This window comes from Thermobia domestica, chromosome 9, assembly GCF_964235325.1.
Source record: "Thermobia domestica chromosome 9, izTheDome1.hap1.1, whole genome shotgun sequence".
In the NCBI taxonomy this organism is placed as follows: domain Eukaryota; kingdom Metazoa; phylum Arthropoda; class Insecta; order Zygentoma; family Lepismatidae; genus Thermobia; species Thermobia domestica.
Window position 1 is genome coordinate 87,609,153 of NC_137462.1, and position 20,939 is coordinate 87,630,091.

A 20,939-nucleotide genomic window follows, 5' to 3' on the forward strand; every position below is an offset into this window, starting at 1 on the left:
ATTTTGAGTTTTATGTCCCACGATTATGCAGGCTAGGTTAAAGGAGACGGTGATGATGAAAACATGAATGAAGTGGTGGAATGAAGAAAGCGGGAAGAAACTGAAAGACCTACTAGAAACCTAGGTATACTCTTGTAAACGTAAAATACAGCTTCTTTGCATTGCCGGTAGAAATTAATATCTAATACAGTCATCCATCTGCAATCAGTCACTTTATCCGCAAAATTACCATCTAGTAGTCCATGAGATTTTTTCGTCTCACGGATAGGCGGACAGACGGATACATATGGAGGATAAACGTATAAGGAAGTTTCAATTTCCTTAACAAGATTTGGTAGTTCTTTTGTTCAAAAAAATTAAAGTTAATCCCTATTTCTATCCGTATGAACATTCGAAAAGCATCTAGAGGAAAAAGTTATCCGTGCCAAGGATGAAACTTTTCTTCTTCAAAGGGGCATAATTTATATTAGGGTGGAAACCCTGACATCCCTCGTCAATTTGCACATTTGTAAGAATAAATGCTTTAGCCCATTATACTATAATTTAGTACCTGCTATGAACCCTTAAAAACAAAAGGAAAAAATGCTTGTTTGTTAGTCGCCTTGGTGTGTGGGAAATTGTCAGATGCGAACAGGGATCAATTATCGACTTCCTAAACAGTGAATTCTCCTAGAGAAAGAAAGAAGGAAATAAATTATAATATCAGAAACTGTAAGCCAAAAACAACAGAAAATTAAAAATATAAAACAGGCATAGGGATTCGAACCACGTTAAGAAATTTTGAGTCCTCCCCCCAAAAATAACTTAAGACCCATGGTTATTGAACCAACTGCAACATCATCTTTCAGTTGTATTGATAACATAGCAATACAACTATAACTAAGGATACTAACCTAACCTAACATAGCCTAACCCCTCTAATTAATCTTAATTAACCTTATTTAGGAAGGAATTTTTACGAAAACTTTGTGCCATTGTACTTCTAATGGGCGTCCAGCGTTATAGGACTTTCCCGTACCTTACACACTCAAAACATTTTAGTAAAAAATATCATGAAGAACAAAACATTCTCAATTAGTCTTTTCACTATTTCAACAGACGATCTCCGTAACAGTAAGGAACGAAAATGTGTTTCAAATTTTCAAATACAAAACCTCTCCTGTTATCATGCAACAGAGCTTTGTATTGACTAAACGATCGTTCAACATCACACGAAGTAATTGGTGCATACTTAAACTTGCACAAATCAGAAGGTGTGTATTCAATAGCCACGACATCGGATTTAGCTTCACTTAACACTCCACTAATAGCATAGATTGTCTTATAGCCTGGATTTTTCTCCAAAACGAAAGCCAACTTCTTATTCACTGCATCCCCAACCGATCCTTTCACACCTACCAGAGAAACAACTGTTGAGTGAACAATTTCAAGATTGTCTGAAAGGCTAGATGATGATTTCTCCAAGGATTCAATAGTACTACTGAGACACGAAAAATTGCTCTGAATGTAGGCAATATCATGCTTCAACTTCCCGTCATCAAACATTTGTTTCGCTATTTCTATGGAAGATGCATCTTCAGGATCAAAATGTTGTAACACTTGTTTCACTGCATCAAAGTTCGTAGCATAGTAACACACAGCATCAATCCAGCTTCCCCACCTCGTTAGTACCGGCTGAGGAGGAAGAGGTAGTTCAGGGAACAGTTCTTTAAATTTCTCAACTCTACTGAGAGCCTTCAAAAATACCTTCTTTGTATTTGAAATTAATGCATCCACATGTGAAAATCTAGAACGAACAAATTCTGCAACACGATGAAACGCGTGGGCAAGACAAGTTAGATGTAACAGCTTCGGATACAATACTTGCAAAGCTTCTGCGGCTTTACACATGCACGGTGCTGCATCAGTCACTAGAAGGAAGACATTGTTATGCTTGATACCATCAGGCCACATAAGTCCCGTAGCATCATTAAAGAGTTTTGCAATGGCTTGATGGTTGCATCGAGGGAACAAATCACTAGTTAACAGGATAGGCTTGCTGACTTCATTATCTTTCAACAAACCAATTACAACATTACCAACATGTCGCCCCTCTACATCAGTTGTTTCGTCAATTGACACCCAAATAGGACCATCACCGATTTCCCCACGAATAGAGTTCATTGTTTCCACATATAAATCAGGCACGTAATGCTTTCTGATTGTAGATTCATCTGGAACTGTTTCGTGTGTGTATTGTTGCAGAAATTCACGAAGTACTGTATTGTTTAGTTTCCAAATAGGGATATCAGCACATACCACAGCACGGCACAGATCACTTGAAAACTGAGACTTCCGTGGCCCTGGATTACTTTGAGCTTGAGATTCAGTTACTAGCAACTGCTTTTGTGCATCGGCGCAAATCTGTCTTCAACATTGGAGGGGACGGGTAAGACCGTTCCCATATACATATACATACATATATATATAAGCGATCTTCAAAATATTTGTGAAGTTGAAAACAATGCTGTGGAGGATCAGGGAGCAGAATTGTCTTCAGTGGCGTATTTAGGGGGCTATCGGGCTCAAGCTTCCCCCGAAATAAATAAATTTGTTATTTTTGCATTCCACGTACAACAATAATCCTTACCATTTCTAACAATGAATTGACTTTCCATTTTCTTATGCTCTTTGTTCAGAAATAATACTGTATTTGTCAAATTTCATTACATGTAAGAACTGTGTAATTTTGTTCTTTCTTTCATCCTTTCTACTTTTCTGTTTCTTTTTCTTGATGTTACTTTCTTTCATTTCGCCTATCATACTTTATCGACAGTTGTCAGTTGTGATTCAAGTCGGCCGTCATCAGTAACACCAAACCTAAGAGGAGTTGATGAGCAAAACTGGTGTTCCACACCAACTTGCGCGGATATCAATATGACAGGACTTTTGTTATTATAACAAAGAAAAATTATATCGTTTAGTTATCTTTAAAAGAAAGAAATATTTGAATTAAAGAAAATCAAAACAGGGGAATAATTAGCCCGGGAATTAGGAACGGTAAGAGGATGCTTCCTTTTTCTTGTATGAATAGAATAAAGGGTTAGATTCCCCCCCAAATTTTTGTATATCATATAGGATTTATCGGTCTGCAATTCTTGCCATTATAACTTTAATTTATGCATAAATTAAAAAATACTTAATTCTCAAACTTAGATGGGCAATTGACCGCTTCTTTGCTTGTGTTGGGTATAGCCCCTCGAAACAAAATCCTAAATACGCCATTGGTTGTCTTCAACATTGGGAGGTGGGCAGATTTGAGGCTTATTCTAGAGAAGGGAGATGAAACTCATATTACGGTAGATGAATCTGATTTCTGAGATGAACCTCTTGTATATTATATATCAGGCGATGTAGATGAAGTAGAATACATATCAGTATTACAAATCACTGCTGTGAAGACATTCTGAAATCTGAAATGCATATTTATAATTGGTAAGTTTCTAATTAGGCATCCACAAAGATCCAGGTTAAAATTGTTTTAAAATAATATAAATAATGACTTCGCCAAAACTATGAAGAAAGAGTATCAATTATGTATGACGCAACAATACTCTTATTTGAGCAAAATGATGATAATCTCAATAACATTACAGGAATCGTTACATAAATATGACGCATGTTATATACTATTTAATTAACAGATGTAACCTTAAGATTATGGAGACAAATAGAATTTCCAGCAATTGAATTCTTTTCTTTGCTTAGGAAACATTCTCTCTCTCTCTCTCAAAAAAAAAAAAAAAAAAGCGGAAATACGTAGGAACAAACCATGGTTCCAACTAGCAGAGAAGAGAAAACAGGTAAAATTACGTTAGCTACAAAATCCGAATGAAGTAAGTTCACAAAATTTCGTAGACATCAGGCGGGAAACTTCCAAAACTTTTAGAACAGAGAAACGCGATTTTTTGAAAGCTAATATTAAGGAACTTGAAGATAACAATAAAAATAAAAACATTCGGGATATGTATAAAGGGATCAACGAATTTAAGAAAGGCTATCAACCTCGTGCTTATATTAAAGAAAGTTGATGAAACAGTTCTCACTGATACAGATAGCATTTTGAATAGATGGAAAGGTTTCTTTGACGATTTGCTTAACACGCAGCCCAAAACTAATGTGCATGGAGAAAGGGAGATACAAACCGGAGAACCGTGTATTCCAGAACCCAACCGAATAGAAGTAGAAATCGCTATAAAGAAATTAAAGAAACACAAATCTCCGGATGTAAACCAAATTTCGGCTGAGTTCATTTTAGCTGGAGGCGAAATATTGTGGAACAAGATACACAAACTCATCTTCCTTACCTACAACAAGGAAGAATTGCCAAAAGAGTGGAAAGAATCAATCATCGTTCCAATCCACAAGAAAGGCGACCAAACTGACAATAATTATGGAAGCATTTTTCTTCTGTCAACATCCTATAAAATGCTTTCAAATATTCTATTAGCAACATTGAGCCCATACACAGATGAAATTATTGGACATTATCAGTGCGGATTTAGACGAAATCGATCAACTATCGACCAAATATTTGCCATTCGCCAAATACTTGAAAAGAAGTGAGAATACAGTAGCCCGGTACATAAACTATTTATTGATTTTAGAAAGGCTTACGACTCGGTTAGGAGAGAAACATTGTACAACGTTCTTACAGAATTTGGAATACCAAAAAAAACTAATTAGATTAATTAAGTCATGTTTAAGTGAATCCCAAAGTACAGTCCTGGTAGGAAAACTTTTTGTCCACGAGCTTTCACGTCGAAAATCTTCTGAAACAAGGAGATGAGTTGTCGCCATTATTATTCAACTTTGATCTGGATTACGCTATAAGGAAAATCAAAGATAGCAACCAGGGCCTAGAGCTGAACGGTGTTCACAAGGTTATGCGTACGCTGATGAAGTAAATTTAATACGGGGTGATAGGAGAACAATAGAAAGAAATGTAAAGGTCTTATTAAACGCTTGCAGGGACATGGGTCTAGAAGTAAATACAAAGAGAAAACTAAATAAATGGAAATGCGTCGGGACAGTAATACGGCAAATTATGAATGCGTTAAATTATTAAATAATACTTTTGATAAAGTGGATACTTTCAAATATCTAGGATCAATATTAACAGACGAAAATCATATTCATGAAGAAATTGAATGTCGACTAAAAACAGGGAATTCGTGTTATTATTCAGTTCAAAATTTCTTGTCGTCGCGAATTCTGACGAGAAATTTGAAGCTTAAAATATATAAAACGATAATTATGTCTGTTGTTCTGTATGGTTTCGAAACATGGTCCCTTACTCTGAGGGAAGAACATAGACAGAAAGTATTTCTGAACAAGGTCCTCAGACGAATATTCGGACCCAAGAGGAACGGAAATTGGGAATGGCGGAAACTTCATAACGAGGAACTATATAAATAATACGGCTTACCAAACATTGTTAGGGTCATCAAGTCTAGGAGGCTTAGGTGGGCAGGACATATAACCAGGATGGAAGAAAGTAGGAACGCTTTCAAAGTGTTAGCGGTAAGACCAATCGGAAAACGACCATTAAAAAGACCTAGACGCAAATGGGACAACAATATTAAGATGGATTTCGCAAAAATAGGAATACAAACCAGAAACTGGATCCAATAGGCTAAGGATAGAAAACAGTGGAGAGCTTTTGTGAACGCGGTATTGAACCTCCGGGTTCCATAGGCCATAGAGTTGGCTTACGAAGCATGAGAAGATGCCTAGGCTGATACTACAAAATAGATGAAGTGCGCATTTAATAATAAAAAAAATGGGTTCTACTGACATTGGGTAGTCTATATACTCTTCGTGTGCTAGGACCTAGGGGAGAGGAGGAGGAAAGATTTCTCATCCGGTTACGTCACGCACAGTCGCACGCCTACATTTTCATTAAAAATGTAAAAGCCAAGAGAAACCAATTTCATCTCACTTTCCTTGGTGGCAGTCGGACACAAATCATCACGCTTATATGGAAAAAGCACTTTTCAAATCGGATTATTGGGAGAGCCTCCGTTCCAATGTTGGGGGGGACATGTCTCCCCATTTCCTCGGAATTTATGCCCGTACCTACAGTTGAGACAACTTTCCAGCATGAGGAGAGGGGCATATCCTTTTTTGGCATTTATTGCAATTTGTGCCCAAGTAGCAGAAGTGGAATTAATACATATTGATGAAACTACTAAACGCACTACAGCACGAAATTCAGTTTGAAATACTACAGAATACGATTCTTTAAAAAAAAAAAAAAAAAAAAAAAAAAATAGAAAAACCGAGAGAAATCAATTTCATCTTACATTTCTTTGTGGCAGTCGGACACAAATCATCACACTTATGCCAAAAAGTACTTTTTAAATCAGATTATTGGGGGACAGTCCCTCCCAGGGCCAACATTGGGGAGACATGTCCCCCTTGTCCCCCCGGGATTTGCGCCAGTGCTTTTGTGGTTTAGGTTTTGAAGCTCGGGTCTAAAGACGTAATGTGGATATGTGTTGCACAACTTGGGAACGTTGAGCGCATGAGACACCCTTTTCACAAACCTGACGATAAAGCACTTTTCCATCGGTGGAAAAATGCTCAAATTCTTCCGTGAAATGCTTAAGTCTTATTGACAACGGAGTTTTGTCCTTTGGCATCTTGGAAACAGAATTTGCTGACAGCACAGGAGATTAAATATTCGATAAAATAGCTCACACTTGTCTTGTCGTAGACCATTACCGGTCAAATAGGTAGGTGCACCGGCTCACTTGTCATATGTGCTACTAATGCAAAATAGTCAAATGTGTACCTCAAACAGAGGATTTATGATTCAAAAGCAAAATAGAATAAAATACAGGACACAATTGGGAAAAGGACGCAAGTCGGGAAAAAAGTCAAAATCAGGAAAAAGTCAAAATCGGGAAAGAAGTTCAGACAGGGAAAGAGGGCGAAAAGCCAAGGTGAACAGGGCAAAAAAGTAGAGGAAAGTGGGAAGTATAAAATGAAAGTAGAAAGAGTGTAAAAAAGAAGGGAATGTATGCACGTGTAAATGGAACAGAAAGTGTAAGTGTAGTGTAGGTGTATCACAGGGCCCACTTAACCTCCTTCCTCACGGAGCACCACCAGCCACGAGGCACTCACTGTAACAGCCACTGTCGAACTCCTAGCTCACACTTTCCCTACAGCATGCGTTGTGACAGCAAGCGCCTCACTTTTGTCAATCAAGAGTTCAGTGTTACCAATTGCGTGAATGCAAACTTCCCCATCTGATTTAATATTTTTCGAAGAAGGAAAGTATTAGTGGGGCGAATTTGCGACAACAACACGATAGGCAATCGTAAAACCGCGTCGCGATAGTAATTCGATTGAATTATTAATGTCACGTAAGGATGTGAGCGCTACTACCGCGACCGAGAGTGTACGATTGCTAATCAAACACGGTTGTGTCCAACTCTCCCTACCAATCCGCCAAACAACGCTTTAATACTATTTTAAAAGGGTGTAACGCAGTGAAACAATAAATAAATAAATTATAAAAATTAGAAATAAAGCAACCACTTTAAATTCAAAGAGAGATGAGTGTTTTCTTCTTTTCAAAGTCTATTGTTGAACAGTTTTTGTATGAAATATCCCTATAAAACATGAAAATATCAAGAAATATGTAAAATTATGTGCTCATGAGTAAAATATGTAATTATATGTATTTAAGTGTAAAATATGTAAATATATGTACTTCCAAATGCGTGTTTTTAGGCACTATGAGTCACAAATGACATTATTACACTGATTTGGTATAAAAATATAACCCCTACAAAAATATGTAATTAAATAATTATCCGGGCCCTAGTGATAACCTTTCTTGGGACATTCAATTTCTTGGAACATTCAGTTAATTCTTTTTGATGTGAAAAAAAAAACTTTTCTTCTTTTGCTGACGCCATAGTTACAGTTAATATTAATTTCAGAAGCTTTTAGATTCATTAAATATTTTTTCTAGATTATTGCGAACAATTCATTCTAGCAAACTCAGTCCCTGACAGTGATCCGAATTCCTCTTCAATGTAGACTGAAGAGAGTTCGTAGCAGAGATTAGTGTTATAAAAAATGTACATTGAACACGCTTTATTCACAATTTATCTAGGAAAATTTAAAATAAATTGTGGAAATGTATTTAGTGCATACAACATTACTGCCATAAGATGTCCTTTAAATTTTAACCGTTTTTTTTCTCGAACCCTCTCCTAAATTGCACTTTGCTTGTTTTGTCTAAGCCTTAATTGCAAATGTTTCGTCAGTTGAAAGCTGGGGAATTTTTTTGTAAGTTATTTACAGAAGTCATGATAGGCAATTCATTCAGAATTTGTAGGTTATGTACAGAATTAAAGCACACATAATAAAATTAAATCTAATAACTAATAACCAAAACAGCTGATACAAAAGAGCTACTGGTATATGAATTGTGAATATCACATATTCATACATAGGGCTGCCAACTGGTCGGCTTTTCACTGGCCTAGCCGAAAAAATTGCTGTTATTTTGATTAAAGCCGGTAACGGGTACAAACTTCTCACCAGCCTCTTTATGACCTTATTTTTTTTTTTCAAATTTGTATCTAGTTCAAAGTAGATATTGATAAGTAGCTGTCATTTTGTAAACCCTTAACTATTACCTTTCACCATGTATCAACGATTAATATATTTTGTTCACCTGTTTAGATAATTTTAGAGAGATGACAGGGACTGTATCAGGGAAATTTTGAAATTTACTTTAAAGGAATTTTATACATTTATTAAGAGTGGGAAAGGACTTCTTAAAGCAATTTCCTATAGTTGAAGTAAAGACTATATGTTTAAAGAGTGAATTTCATTTTCCAAATCCAAAACTGTCACGTAAAAATTATTATACTTTTGTTCACCTATTTTGATAATTTTAAAGAAATGGTAGTTACTGGTAAAATGCCGATTGATCAATTTCAGTTCTCATTTATAGCACAATGTAGCTATTAAGCTTATTAGTGTATGTTCTAAGGATATACAGAATATATGTGTTAATGGACTTTTATTCACGATAGTACATTTCCTTTCCATGGATAGTTCCCAACAGAGATACTTCACGCTTAGACCTATATCATAGGGAATTTTGAGGAGGTGCCAGTTTTTTTATTTTACAGAGTTGGCAACCCTATTCATACATCAACACACACACACACATGTGCGTAAAAGAAAAAAACTACATTCCAAATAATCCGTCTTGGTTGTTACGCAATGCACGATGAACACAATATACTTCCACATGAGGCGAAACAATGTTTATCAATGTTACACGAAAGCAACCTTGAAAGCAACCTGGAAAGCAACCTTGAAACCCGCCAGATGTAGAAACAGCATGTTAACTGGGAGGGGTCCGAAGTATTTGAGGGAGATCCAATACGTCTACGTGATATCAAATCTGTCTTATACTGCACCCAAAAAGACGATAAGTAATTTTTAATTACTGTCACCTATATTTAAAAAATGATAGAACAATTATTTTTATAAGGAAAGAAAGAGTACATGATGAGGCGTAAAATAAAATATTTAGTCTACGTCAATCATTTCTCTGTTAAACAAGTATAGTTCGTTAGGAAAGTCTACAAATGTTAATCAAGTTTCGAAATTTTTGGGAGGTCCGGACCCGTTGGACTCCCCTCGTGGCTACGCCTCTGAGCATTGCTAACTAGCCCCAAATTCAATGTGGCGTTCCCTACCATACAGTTTTATCAAGAATATCAAATATACTTATTTTATAAAAGAAATATGTATATACTAAAATACTATCCACAGAGGCGGGGGGGATTTTACATATTGACTTATTAATATTTGGTTCACAAATTACTGTAGAAGAAACCTTCATTATCTATATAAGCTAAGAATTAACTTGTAAATGCGGATTTACTTTCATTTGATTTCTGCTCTACTGCATATTTTCTTTCTTATTTTGTAATTCTGCTATCACTTTTTTTTAACTGCCATTGTATTGATTTGCTTCAGAATAAGTCCTGTAATTTAAAAATATGAATGCATAAAAACATATTCCATTTGTTAATTGCTAGTGAAATAAAAATCAGAAATCTTATTTAGCGCCAAAAACCTTCTCATTCACTGGAAACCGTGCTGTGTTGCAGAAGCACTGCAACGACCAGACCCTTTAACTTCTGAGATACGGGAAAGGAGACTTAACATTTGCTCCAATTGCCGCGCTGAAGGAATCTGGTCGTTGTATGCTCGCTGCAATACAATATAAATTAGAGACTCTGTGACGGATTATTTATCGGTTTTTTAAACGGATTAACGAAACAGGCAGTTACAGAAGTAAAAAAATATGTTATTTAAAGTATATATGGGAGTATTAGAAAGTATTTTTTTTTGTTCTTTACTACTATTGCTAATAATATTTTTTTCTTGAAATACTTTGGTCGTTGCGCAACGCTGCAACACTAACATTAGTCGCTACTGGTAAAAGTGATGTCTCGACTCGAAAAATATATATTTTTCTATTGGAAGAGTCGTGTCTTGACTCAAATTTTTTCAGGAAAATCCTGTCTCGACTCGTATCGTGCGCATCCCTAGTTGCGAATGCTTTATTACCCCGATTCTTTTCCTTCGAATGCATGTTTGCTAAACTACATATTTTAAGAGACTTCGAAAGACAAAGACGCGCTAATATATATATTGGAGAAGTGTGCATTTTCTATTTTTGTAATTACCTTGTTTCATTTTCTATTTTCTAAATTGCCTTATATATTGTAAACTGTATGCTAATAATTGCCTTATGTATTAAATACAGCAGAGCCACGATTATCCCACCTAATGCGAACCTAATTACCCTCGGATTAGGACCAGGATAATACAGACTTTCTGCCAAATGAAGGGCAGTACTAGACGTATATTATGATAATAAAGCGTGAGGTTCAGTATAATAACTAAATAAGCGTTCATTAATTGCTGTACAGCACAACTCAATCGTTCTAATGTAAGTTGAAAAATGAAACAAGACACAGAAAATTAAAAAAGTGAAAATAAAATCAGTATAGCATTTTTAACATAAAATAGTCCTGTTTCGAAGATGACTCTTGACAGGAGCACATTATGGAGTTTGTTTTCCTACGCATGAAGGTTTATAAGGGACAAAAATTTAGAAGCAATGACTAGATTTTCTGAAAATGACAGTGAGAGCGGCTTGATTGGCCGTATATGGTAGGGTTTTATGTTAGCGATTTCGGGGTCGGGCGTTCGAAACTTTTTCTTTATAACTTTTTCCTTAGTTTTGTTAATTTATATTCCTACCAATTGCCGCGTCATCTTGACTTCTGCTTATTTAAAATACGAGCTGATATTTCAATAAAAAGTGATAAATTCGTAATATTTTTTTAACGAAAAATCAGAGCAAATATATTCGGAATAGTTACATTTTATGACGAAAAAGTGAGTGTATTTCAGAAAGTGATAGGAAATGGGAAAAATAAACAGACAATTGGACATTGTTCCTGACAACAATGGAGTTACAATTTACCGAAATGTTCTCATTGTCAGACATTACGAGGCTGCTTCGAGAACTTTTCAGTGAGAGTGATGTTATAAAAGAACTTATGTTTTCAATAAAAGATGTACCCAAAGAAATCTTACATGGAGATTCGAAGTTCGATTGCTGATTTTCCATTTCTGATGCGGATTTATGGTATTGGAACGGTCATGTTACGCAATCCAGTACATATCATCTTGTTGCTACCTCAAGACCGTTTTGCTTGCAACAATAGGAAACGACAGCGTATTCGGTTGATCATATATTCAAGCATAGGCGGTACCAGGATTTTGGTAATGTGGGTGCAGACTGGGGAGAGACAACGCATCCTAACATTGTTGCTAGAACGCTCTGCAATATTGAGCCTTTTAAGATCTCAAAAATAATCCCTAAGTTTTACTTAAAAATAGAAAAACCAGAAAAACACTTTATGATAGCAAGTAACTTATGAGAGATTTAAGAAGTCACTCAAATATATCCAAACATAGGAAACAAGAAATATACAAAATAGAAAGGATTATTGTAGGAAATCTGAAAATCGAATTTATTGTGGGTGCAGCAGCACCCACTGCACCCACTGTGGTGCCGCCTACGTATTCAAACATTTCTTCGATCATTTGAGACAACCTGTACCAGTATTCGGTAAAAATTTATATTACGGAATTACTAATTAAAATGAAGAAAGTTGCAGTTTACTCTCATATCTCATTTTTGCAGTGAGTAGGGGGTGTCTGCTAAAACGGAATAGTACGGTAAAACGAGATACCGAGCCTCATTCGAAAACAAGTGTTTCTATGTGGTGCTTGACCGCAGAACTAACATTGCAATGTGACAGGCGCCATTGTGCAGTGAATCTTGATGAAGAAAAGAAGTATGGGTGGAATTAGAACTTGAATATTTTAAAAATAGATGCATCACTAAATTGTTTTGAGTTGAAACAAGTAAAGAAGTTGTGGCTATCATTTCGATTATTCGAATGTAAATGAGTACCTATTGTAAATCAATGTTTTAGGTATAATTTCACTTAAAATAGTTTTTATCAGCTTGCTTGTTTTTCGGAAGGCGCCGTATTGTCTAAATCATTACAGTCGGACATCTCGTTTTGCCTGACCACTTCTAGATAACAATTGGTTTACGTTATGTACTTAAAATGACAATAAGAAACAAGTTACAGATATTAGAGTGTTAACAACTGTATAAAGTGCTAATATAAAGAATGTGTTTCCAGACTGGATGTTTGATAATGCTGAAACATCAAATAGACCATACAGGAAACCTTGGCTTGTCAAACACTTCCACCAAAAGAGCCAAGTCTTACATGTTTTAGCCCATCACAACCGTCAACTTCTCGCCAGGTGACACACCAAGTAGAATGAACAAAAGGAGGAAATGTGTCGGATGCTTCACCTGTTGGATCTACAGAAATTTCGCAAGATGCAGGATCTAGACCTTCGTCTACTTTCAGCACAGTATCACTGAAGGACTTATGTAAGATATCTACAGTTGAAAATAATTGAAACACACGTCGAAATAACAAGAAGAAGGGGAAAAAAGCAATTCTAACATCATCTCCTTACAAGCAGAGGTTATACTACTGGCTCAAGAGATCAAGATAATTCGACCCAATCCGACGACAAAGCTTAGTTCTATACGTGATGCAGTTAACGATGCACATAGGTCTAATAAAACAAAAGGGAACACATGAAAGGTAGTAAAGACAAGACAATTTAGATACAACCAGCAGTTCAGAAGATTCTAATAATAATGCTGATTGCATGTATTGTAACGACTTGTTCTCAAGTTCTAAATCTAATGAAGGATGGATCAAGTGCCTGCAATCAATAATACTCACACGAGCTTGTTCTGGATTAGAATCAGAGGACTGTGATGTTTTCGCTGCGATTTTTGTAAATAATATAACGAAACCTCATCAAGGCAATGGTAGTTAGCTTTGTAATCGACAGTTTTTCAATTTATTTTGCTTTCTATGATGTCTTTGGTCTTATTTTCATATACATAAGGGAAGGCGTTGTACCTGTGAACACTTTTAGAGTCTTCGAAATTTTTGTGCTAATATTCAATTTTCCCCCAATTTTTGTCATATATTTGAAGTGCCATATCTTTGCTATCAGATAGGATGATTTTTAAACGTGTTACATAATTACATCAGCTTTTATAGAATATAACAAGAGCATATCCGTTTTGTTCACAGGTACATTATGGTCGTGTAGCATTGAACAGACCCTCCTGTACCTTTGAACAAAGTGATAATTACAAGTTTCTGAGGCAATAATATAAAAAGAAGCCGTAAATATTAACAGTTATAAATTGCAATAAAATGTTTAGCTATAAAAAGTTCCCCAGAATTGAAATTTTATTAATTAAATTAAAAATTGAAGAGAAGTTCTAACAAAAACTTGTGAACAATAAAGTTGAGCATATACAAGTCTTAACATTATGTTATACAATAAGCGAATATATAGAAACTACTTAAAATAAGTTGTTAATTAATATCTTTATATCCTAACCTAACCTATATAAAATATATCAATTGTTTTAACTATTTACATTGTGTAGCTTTAAACAGTATTATTTATCGTTCAAACGTACACGATGCTTTAATGTTCATAGGTACAAGAGGGTCGCCATTACAAAAAAAAAAAAAAAAAAAAAAAAAGTTTTCCACTAGCTTAAATATTGAACAGATGTTAAAACTAAAAATATTACTGTATTCACCAATGATTCTACCCCAAGTTTGGACAAATAAATATCACAAGTTGCGAAAACCGAGGAGCACAAAACTCAAAAGGTAACTACAAAAAATCTTCGTTTTAGGGGTGAAAAAATTAAAAGGAACATTACTTGGCACAACACTCAGTAAACAACAGCCAAACGCGTTTGTAGTGCTTTTTTCATTTAATTTTTCAAACGAATTTTAATCACTGCACCTAGATAGCTCTGAATTGGAGAAAAACACAGGTGTTCAAAGGTACATTGTTTCAAAGGTACAACTCCTATTCTTAAACGTTAATACTTATAATAATAATTAAAACGTATACTCTTAAACAATATTATACCAAACTAGCGATATATTATACATACTTTTTATTACTATCCTGTTTTGTTCTATCAGTATGCCAAAACAGCATACTTTGACCTAAATACCAAAAATATTAATATCATGTAGAAAAATATTTTTTCAACTACACCAAATTGACAAACTGAAGTATATATAGCTGTCGAGAATTTTGCTAAGTTTCAATGCAATAAGTTAATTTCGAAGCGAGATATCTCAGATCTTGCATTAAGTATCCCGTTTTGACCAACTTTCCCCTACTTCTAGGCTATTTCCACGTTTGTTTTAAGGCAGTGACTCCGCCGTACAAAGTAACATTTTTCATTATTATTTTCACGTAACCATACCATGCAGTGAAATCTTGACAATGTTAGTATTAATCTTTGACATGGAGTTTTAAGTAGCCTCATGCTAATCTGCTTCACAGGAAACTCCATAATGTAGGAAAAAACTGAAATGAAATCTTTAAATTTTACGTCCTATGGTAATGCCGGGTAGGCTAAACGAGACAGTGATGAGAAATGAATGAAATGGTGGAATTAAGAAAATGGGAGGAAATGGGAGAACCCCGAGGAAACCCATGCACACGTCCATAATGTAGTCACCTTGTTTGTAGTAATCGTGTAGAGGGCTTTGAAATTCAAATCTTCATTTACCTACACATATAAAAAAATTCGATTACAATAAAAAGACATAATATAAAACTTTTATACTAAGCAAGTTTCTAGCAATTGTATTAAATTTCCTTTAATTGAAAGATATTAAAGAGAACAATTTTTCAACCATTCCGAATTGGTGTTTAGTGCCAGACCAATGAAGCAACCTTAAGATAATCTCTCCTTTTCAATCGAAACTTTAACTTATAATATCTACAGAAAGTATGTATGATATCGTCCAATTGTAAACACTCAACAAAATAAATATAAACTATATCAGTTATAATTGATACTTACCTCAGGCATATTCATTTCATCAACAAAATATATCATTCTCTTCGTCCCTGGTGGTCCATAATTCCTTCCAGCTTTTTTCTCTAGTGGTTTCTCCAAAACTCTCTGTAGCATTTCTTTAAAGTCAAGAAAAGTTCGTAATCAATGATGATCTCCGTATAATTTTGTTACATTTGATTGTAATATGCTCGTAAGATACGATATGTGAATTTACAACTGAAGAGTAATAAAAAGTTATGACAAGAGATATACACATATACATACTATATAGGGCGAATCGAATTCAGTATTATGGAGCAATTTCCCGAAATCTCTGAAAAACAAGTACACCTCGAGCCGACTTGAAAACTTGAAATGGCCTCATGGGTCGAGTGATCCTTCGTTCGATACATCTTGAAAAACGAAATAACTTTGGTAAGAAATAAGTGTCGCTATTGAAAGCCATTTCCAAAATGTATTCTAAAAATGAGTCTTGTTTCGGATGAACTTCCATGGTCCTTTAGTAGGAAAACGATTAAAGATAAATTACTGAAAAATTGAAGAAGGCAAATAGCATATCGGTGAAGGAAGCTAAAACACTACAGTATATAAAACGACGTACGTACATTACTCATCGTGTCACAAACGATGTTCAATATGCGTTCAATTCTGTTCCACACACCTCTGTACGAGGCAGAGTAGAGATGTACGCACATCATGTAGCATCTCTGCAGCGATAATTCACATGCGTATGGAATACGTACATCCCTACATCCCACACTTTGAGCACGATAGTATATATGGTCCTGGAGAGAATTTCGTGGCTCCAGGAGGGAAAGGATGAGGGTCCATAAGGGCGTTTTTGGCTCTAAAAATCTCTAAAAAAATGAAATTAGTACTACAACAATTCTAACTACCTGTGTTAAATATAGAACATACCTACGTAACGATGCAATAAGTATTTGTTTCACATTGTTCATATTTACGTTTATTTTAGAGTTCCAAACTCGAGTAATCGGAGGATTTTTGCAAAAATTGCTGATTTTTCGTTAGTTTCGTGCTTGTTAAACTATAAGTGCAACGTTGATACACTTTCTTATTTATATAATATACTAAGCATGTAACAACACAAAAAATATGTAAGTAACAAAGTGTATCACGATTGCGCTCATAGCAAAAACTAAGAAAAAGCATATCAGTAGGTAGAAAAAGCATATCATGTAGCAGAAAATTGCCTGTGAATACCACAAGAAACCGAATTTGATCACACAGAAGGTGCATTTGTGAGAGAAAGAAGGTCCATGCAGTGATTATAGAAGAACAGAAAGCACTGTAGTAACTTTATGCGAAGTTGTAGAGATGTGTGTGTGGTACAAAATATTGAAGAGTCAAGGAAGACCTAGTCCAAATTACAACATTTCTTACAAAGCAAGAAACAGCATACCGCAAATGAATCGAATGAGTCATAACTGGTTATATGTGTTAGATGGGTAATCGAAGCTGTCAATGGTTTAATCAAACGATGCAAAGCTCTAGGACAAGTAATGCCGGACACAGTGATACCCATGATCGGCGAGTTTGTTCGAATTATTTGTGATATGTGCAATGCTTTTCGACCTTCTCGTATGTCAAGTGATACGGAAGATGAAATCATCGCCGAACGAATTCTAACCTTGGTGAATCAACCTAATCTAGTTACAAACACTAGTAGAAGCAGAAAACTGGGAAAACGCAAGAGTACTTGGCACAAGATGTCCGCTGACACTTCAATGAACTTTACAAGATTGACCATTCAGGAGTTGCGAAATATGACGTTTGGGGTATCAAATTAAGCAAGCCAAGTTTTATACAGAGAAGGATTTGAATAAATTGGATATTTCTTTATGAACTAGTTGTTCACAAAGAGAGAGATATGATATTGTTCGTGTCCAACTACAATCACATCACACGTCTTTCAAAATATACAACACATGAATTCAGTACCACAATGGTGTTTCACCTCCAATTCGTGGCTGGTATTGCGAATGCAAGGTTGGTGCACGGGTGGTTGGGTGTTGTGCACATATAGCGCTGTATTATGGTATTTGGGTTATCAAAGGTATTTACAAGCACCAGGTCTTCTTTACTTCCACAAGCCTCCTATATCATGAATGCTGACGTTTCTCATTGATCTGAAAGTGGAGAAAGCTGTCAAGACGGCTCGGACTACTTACTGCGTAGGTTTTCACATAGTTGATTTGGTTATTGTACAAGTCACAGCGATTTTTTACATTTTTATGACTGATTGCATTAAGAATGTTTCAGTGTATTGAGCTAGGTTATTATAAACTTTTGGCTGTAATTTGTGTATATTTTTTATACTAACGATCCTACTTTATAAATAGACAACTCATAATATTTAACTCTTTAGAGCCAAAAAAAAAAAACTCTTATGGACCTTCATCCTTTACTCTGGGTAATCCCTGAAATCATTACTGCCTGACATAATCATTATAGTAAGTCTGCTTACGTATGTATCCTGATGTAGACACTAAGCTTTGTGAAGATAAATTTACAATAAATAAAATTCACTCATTTTGAGAAGAAACGACAGTAATCGTGTAACTGAATAGACACGAGAATTTACAAAAGCTTATGTGGTTGAATGCACGATCGTAGAATCACAGAGAATGTAAAAACTGTGTGGGTACTATCGATGCCTGTCTGCCCTCAAGTTAATTCATAGTGCAAGAACTCAAAAGGTCATTGTATATTACAAGATAGTACAAACCTACGTGGAAACAGATTAATATAATAAAATAAAATAAAATAGTGATTTCTCGGCATGGTGTAAACGATTCCGAAAATATAAAGATTTGATTATAATAAAAAATGGTGTTACAACTCCTGATTGTATCAACGTTAATGAGTCTGTCAAAATTTGCCAAAGAATCATTCTGGAGATGAGTGTTAGTTCTTCAGATACTTTTATGTATGAAAAAAGATCAAGTCATGTGAATGGCTTATACAGAAGTTATTCATTCTGTCAAAATTACTATAAATGATTACTGTATATTGACCACTTCTCCATGTTAAAGATTAATCTAACGAGGCGCCTCTGATTTCTGTATAATTTAGCTTCTGGGGCTTCGGGGGCTTTTGGTATATATGATTCGTTATGAAGTGTCCAAGCAAAAGTCAAAGTAAAGATATTCAAATCCTGAGGGCCTGGGCTCCATCGACTCTCCCTTCCAGGATCGATACCATTGTCACACCATAGCAACTTCAATATCATTCACGTGCACCATAGATGCCGAAAATGCTGTAATTTTGTTTCATCTTCAGCTTAGAAATACACTTTCTCAGCTCTTAAGTATATCAATAGGTGAACTGCATGCAATAGAAGAGAATTTCTCGTTCTCAGTTTTTGTTTGTCCTTTATGGAGCGTCAATACAGAAAGCGAAAGTAGTTCAAACTGCCACTTCCAGTAACAATACGGGAAAAGGGGTGAAATCTCTTCTTGATGCCCTATATATGTCATTGGTGTCTATAGTTCCAAACCTCAAGCAAAAGAATAATGTCTGTTCTTGGACGTACTTTCAAATATGACAAATAATCAGGCGATGATTGTAATAAATGTAGATGTGCAGTGATAAAAGTTTTTTTTTTTTTTTTTTTGACATACATGAATGAAGTTTCTCACGTTTCTAAAACTAGCGATGAGGGAACTTCGTTAGTGTTTCATAAGCCGATTGAGAAGCATTTAGAAAGTCATAAAGAACTAGGTTTTAGATCATACTTCTTTCGCAATTTTCTAAAATCTCCATTTCACCTTTGTGTTCTGAACAAAGACATTCGTGTTTTTAATATATGATTTTTATATTTTAAATAGAGACACGGTATCAGCGATTGAGCTACCTTAAAGCAAGTACTAAACTTCTCGTCATTAAAAGTACAACACCAAGAAGACATCGCAAGAAGTCGAAATTTTCGGAATATGTAGAGCACAGAAGGATTATAAATTGATTAGCATGGCAGTACCATGAAGCAACAGAGGCTCCAGGTATGCCATCTATAGACCATCGGGAGTCATAGAGAGACAAAGTTTGATGATAGATGAATGTTAATGTGACGCGAGCGTGTGCACACGATTAGATGCCTCTCGTAAACTACAGTTATTCCAGCAGGTGTTGTTCTTTAACCACGAATGAATAGTGGCGTATCGCGAGTGTAGTTTAACCTTTCGCGGCATTGGTGCTCTATTAGACAGAATGCGGCCACAATGCAACATATATGGACTCAATGGCCCCAGAAAAGCGGAACACCAAATCCAACGACAGCGTCATATCAGACGACCCCACGATCCCAACAGCAGCTTGTACTATGTCTCTGATGGACCGGACAACCACAACCCATATATTTGCGCAAGCAATGGAGGTTCTTATTCAGCGTCCAATGCCTCCACGAACAGTTCTACGTCGTCCGACGTAGTGGAACATATTTGCATGGCCCATTGCTGCGGCTTCCACTGACTGCACAGCACAAATATCAGACAATAATAGTATCGGCAACATCGCGCATGAAGAGGTAAATGGCAGGACTTTCTTTTTTCAGATGAATTTCCCTTCGTTCTGGAGCATCCTGATGGCTCTCTTAGCAGGGTAGATCATATCCTCATATCGCCAGGGAACGCAGCCTACTCTACTCGTATCTAGTATGTTGCATTCGGTAATTTATTTTGCAATATTTTTACAATATACATATTATACTATATAAGCTACAGTATATTTTGAAGTTGCTGTATGAATAATACATATATTATCTTTATCACAGTTCCATTAAAAAGGCCTTGTTTTCTCTACGTTAACCGTTTCTTCTAAGAGAACCAACATGGCCAACTCTCGTAGGTCGCACTGCAATACGTACCAGATGTTGTATAGAAGTTGAATGGGACATTTGTAACAGCCCAATCCTCTGAAAGACTTCCTAGTTTGTCTTGGATAACCACGGTTTTTCCACTACCAGCAGATCCAACCAGCATAACTGGACGACCCTTTTCTATTAAAATGTCCAGAAAGTACCGAAGTCGGCTAGTTTCTGCTGTACCAACTAACGTTGCCTATGAGAAGAAAACAAACTTTAGTTTCAAAAAAAGATGGATCACAAGAAAACATAAATAAGTAACTCTACGGCCTATGGAATTCAAAGGATCAATGTTGCATTCACAAAAGCCTTCTATTGACTTCTATCCTTAGCCAACTGGAGCCAGTTTCAACTTTCCATTATTGTTTCTGCTAGATTCACTTTAATATTGTCCTCCCATCCGCACTTAGGACTTCCTAATGATCTCTTTTTAGAATTGGGTTA

General features: G+C 35.7%; 1 protein-coding gene across 1 annotated transcript in view; it reads right to left on the minus strand.

Annotated features, from left to right (window-relative positions):
* The window catches only part of LOC145694826 (dynein beta chain, ciliary-like), a 614,922-nt gene that overhangs the window by 213,499 nt on the left and 380,484 nt on the right, over positions 1–20,939 (minus strand). Inside the window, exons 43-44 of the mRNA XM_081771484.1 lie at positions 20,499–20,691; positions 15,617–15,729 (exon numbers count right to left, since the gene is read on the minus strand). Of these exons, the coding sequence (XP_081627610.1) occupies positions 15,617–15,729; positions 20,499–20,691 (306 nt within the window). The remainder of the gene's footprint in view (positions 1–15,616; positions 15,730–20,498; positions 20,692–20,939) is intronic.